This window comes from Buceros rhinoceros, unplaced genomic scaffold (assembly GCF_000710305.1).
Source record: "Buceros rhinoceros silvestris isolate BGI_N320 unplaced genomic scaffold, ASM71030v1 scaffold22496, whole genome shotgun sequence".
In the NCBI taxonomy this organism is placed as follows: Eukaryota; Metazoa; Chordata; class Aves; order Bucerotiformes; family Bucerotidae; genus Buceros; species Buceros rhinoceros.
This window is the reverse complement of record NW_010417269.1, coordinates 22,056-24,755: the sequence shown is the minus strand read 5'-3', so window position 1 is coordinate 24,755 and position 2,700 is coordinate 22,056. Positions and strand designations below refer to the sequence as shown.

The following is a 2,700-nucleotide window of genomic DNA, read 5'->3' as shown; positions in this document are numbered from 1 at the left end:
TCCTGCTGGAGTGACCGTTTCTAGTCTGTGTCATCACCATCCATCTGTTCTTGCTGTGTTGTGTTTCAGGTGCACACTTTAAGCTGCAGAGCAGGCGCGGGGTGTGCAATGACTTTGTTAAAATCCCAACCTGTTTGGCTGTTTGTCAGGAAAGCGATATGCCAATCCAGGAGCTGCTTAGCCGCTATGGCTATGATGGTACCATGCCACTCCAAGAAGAGGACGATGAGGAAGATGATGAAGAGGAAGAGGAGGAGGGAGAAGACGACGATGACGTTGATAATGATGACAACAGTGGCTGTAGTGGTGAAAACAAAGTAAGTGTTTACACTGATTCGAAACAGATTTTCGTTCTGCCATTCTGTACGGGATGCACAGCCCCTCAGGATGAAGTAACTGCGAACAGAGTTGATTTCAGATGCTTTGTGTACCAAACTCTATTCTTAATTGCCCATCTGTATTTCTCTTCATTGCTCTTAATTTCATCTGTATCACTCCAGACCATTGCTGAGGCCAATCAGAGTGTTGTATACACACAGCATCATGTAAGAAGGGATCTTAAGTGTCCTTCAGAAACAGCCTGACTGCAAAACCGAGGTTTTAAGTGCCTGAAGACACCTTTATAGACATGGCTGAAAAGCTAACCTACTGAAACTGGGCAGTGAGGGTGGGGTTGAACTAAATGTGGCTCTGCATCTTGGAGATGGCTGCAAGTTTTCTGGCTTTAGCATTTTAAATTGCATTTTTTCAGCCTGGCAGCCCTGGTTGTGCTTAAATTCTTAACTGAATCTAATGTGTCAAGTATCTTTGCAAAATTTTGAACTCAACGTTTTTAACACCCTGTTCTGTGTGCTCTTAAATTTTCTGCTTTAGAGAGTCTTTTCCTCTTGTTAGTGTCATACATCTTTGTAGCCGTCCTGTCCTGCCCTGGGCATGGCTGTAACTTCTCCATTACTGGCGGCGTTCAGAGTCTCCTCCTGAATCCCACTAAACACAACTCATCATGTCATCAGTAACGACAAAACTGAGGAGTTAATGGAAGTCACGTTACCTAATCTGGCTGTAAAAAAGATGCATTTGGGGGTTTTGGTGTCTTACCCGTTTTAGAGTCTCTGGAATGCAACAGGGAGATGAGGAATGGTGTATGTGATTCAGAAAACGAAGACCTTAAGATTTACAAACTCCCTTTCCCAGATGCTGTGAAAGGTTGTTACTTGTCTGGCCTGCGCAGTTCAAAAAGAAGGAAGGTATATAGTTAAATTACATCCAAAAAGGTTCCAGGAGCTGGAGAGGGGCAGAGACTTGCATACCATGCAGTATGCACCATGAAAATGAGAGGCAGAAGTGGTTTATTTTGCTGTGCATGGTGGCGTGTTCCTCAAGTCTCACTTTCTCCAAGTGTTCTCACTTTCTTTAAGTGTCCTCGCTTCTTAATGACTTCCTGGCACAGCTTCCACCTCTGGTGTTCTCGTGAGCTCCTCTGAGCTCTCCAGATCCCGTACTAGCTGATTTAAGATTTTCTCTGAACTGGATAAAATCTCAGTGTCTGTCAAGGCTCTGAGCAGCAAGAGGAGTCCTCCCCGTCCCTCTGCGGGGCACTAACCCTTTGGAGCATGCTGCAGAAGCGTGTGGGTCCACAGCCTGACACCATAAACACAACCAGGGGTTAAGCTGAATCACAGGCTTGGCTCCCTGGTTGGACTGGAACCCGGTTCTGCCCCAGTTTTGATGGAATTGGGCCGAAGGTGTGGGGAGGATTGGTCACAGAGAGCCAGCTTGATTGTTAGCCTCAGGGTGAGGGAATGGGAGCTCTGAAATGCTCGCGTGCTCCTAGCAGAGAGGCAGAGAAACCCATCTGTGGGGGTGGAATCATTTTATAAATCATTCAGGCTTTCTCTGCAAGAGCTCATCTTTCTACAGCTTATTTAGCTCCACTGCACTTAGCTATTTTCTATTTTTAATCTGCTTTGAGCTGCACACGTGATAATGCTCTGGCTGCTGGTAAAGGTACACGTAAACACGTACTGTGCCTAATGCTTCTGCGTTAGAAGCAGCGAATGTGAGTGCTCAGAGCACAGTCATAAAACACCCCAAAGAGACGGACAACGTGCACTGAAACAGAAAACACTGATGTAATTTTTTAACCTTTATCATTTTAATTTCCCTTCATTGTAATAATCCCACAGTTGTGGTTTATCTTCTAATAAAGAAACTCGTTCTAATTTTTGACCTTTTAACGGCTGGATGTCCATACTGGAGTTTACTGATAGGCTGTTCCTGCGGGGTTGAACCACACTGTTGACATTGATTTTTGTGGGAGGTACCATTTCCGTCTGATGGAGAAAAATACAGCCAGTAAATAATTCACCCCCTTTTTATTGAAAATTCATAAGGAAGAGTTTTAAAAACTAAAGTAAAATTTAAATGAAATTAAAGGAAAACCACAAGGCATTGCTTGGGTGATTTAAAGACGTGATATTTAATTGTGGTTTGTGCTTCCAATATGTGTGCTAGAGCCTGAGTGTTAAATTGATCTGCTTAAAGTCCTGCTCAGTAAATCATGTGATGTGTTTACATGTTTGTCATGGCTCAGTCTGGACAGGCCACGATCTATACAGTCACTTCAAGTCAGATAAAAGATATTTGGGTTGACATATTGGCAGTGTTGGCAAAAGTACTGCCAGAAAAAGGGGTTTGCGC

At 44.0% G+C, this 2,700-nt stretch overlaps 1 protein-coding gene across 1 annotated transcript in view; it reads left to right on the top strand.

Moving 5' to 3' along the window:
• MIER1 (mesoderm induction early response 1, transcriptional regulator) overlaps nucleotides 1-2,700 on the top strand; it is a 19,618-nt gene that overhangs the window by 5,518 nt on the left and 11,400 nt on the right. Inside the window, exon 3 of the mRNA XM_010138156.1 lies at nucleotides 150-317. Coding sequence (XP_010136458.1) covers nucleotides 150-317 — 168 coding nt within the window. The remainder of the gene's footprint in view (nucleotides 1-149; nucleotides 318-2,700) is intronic.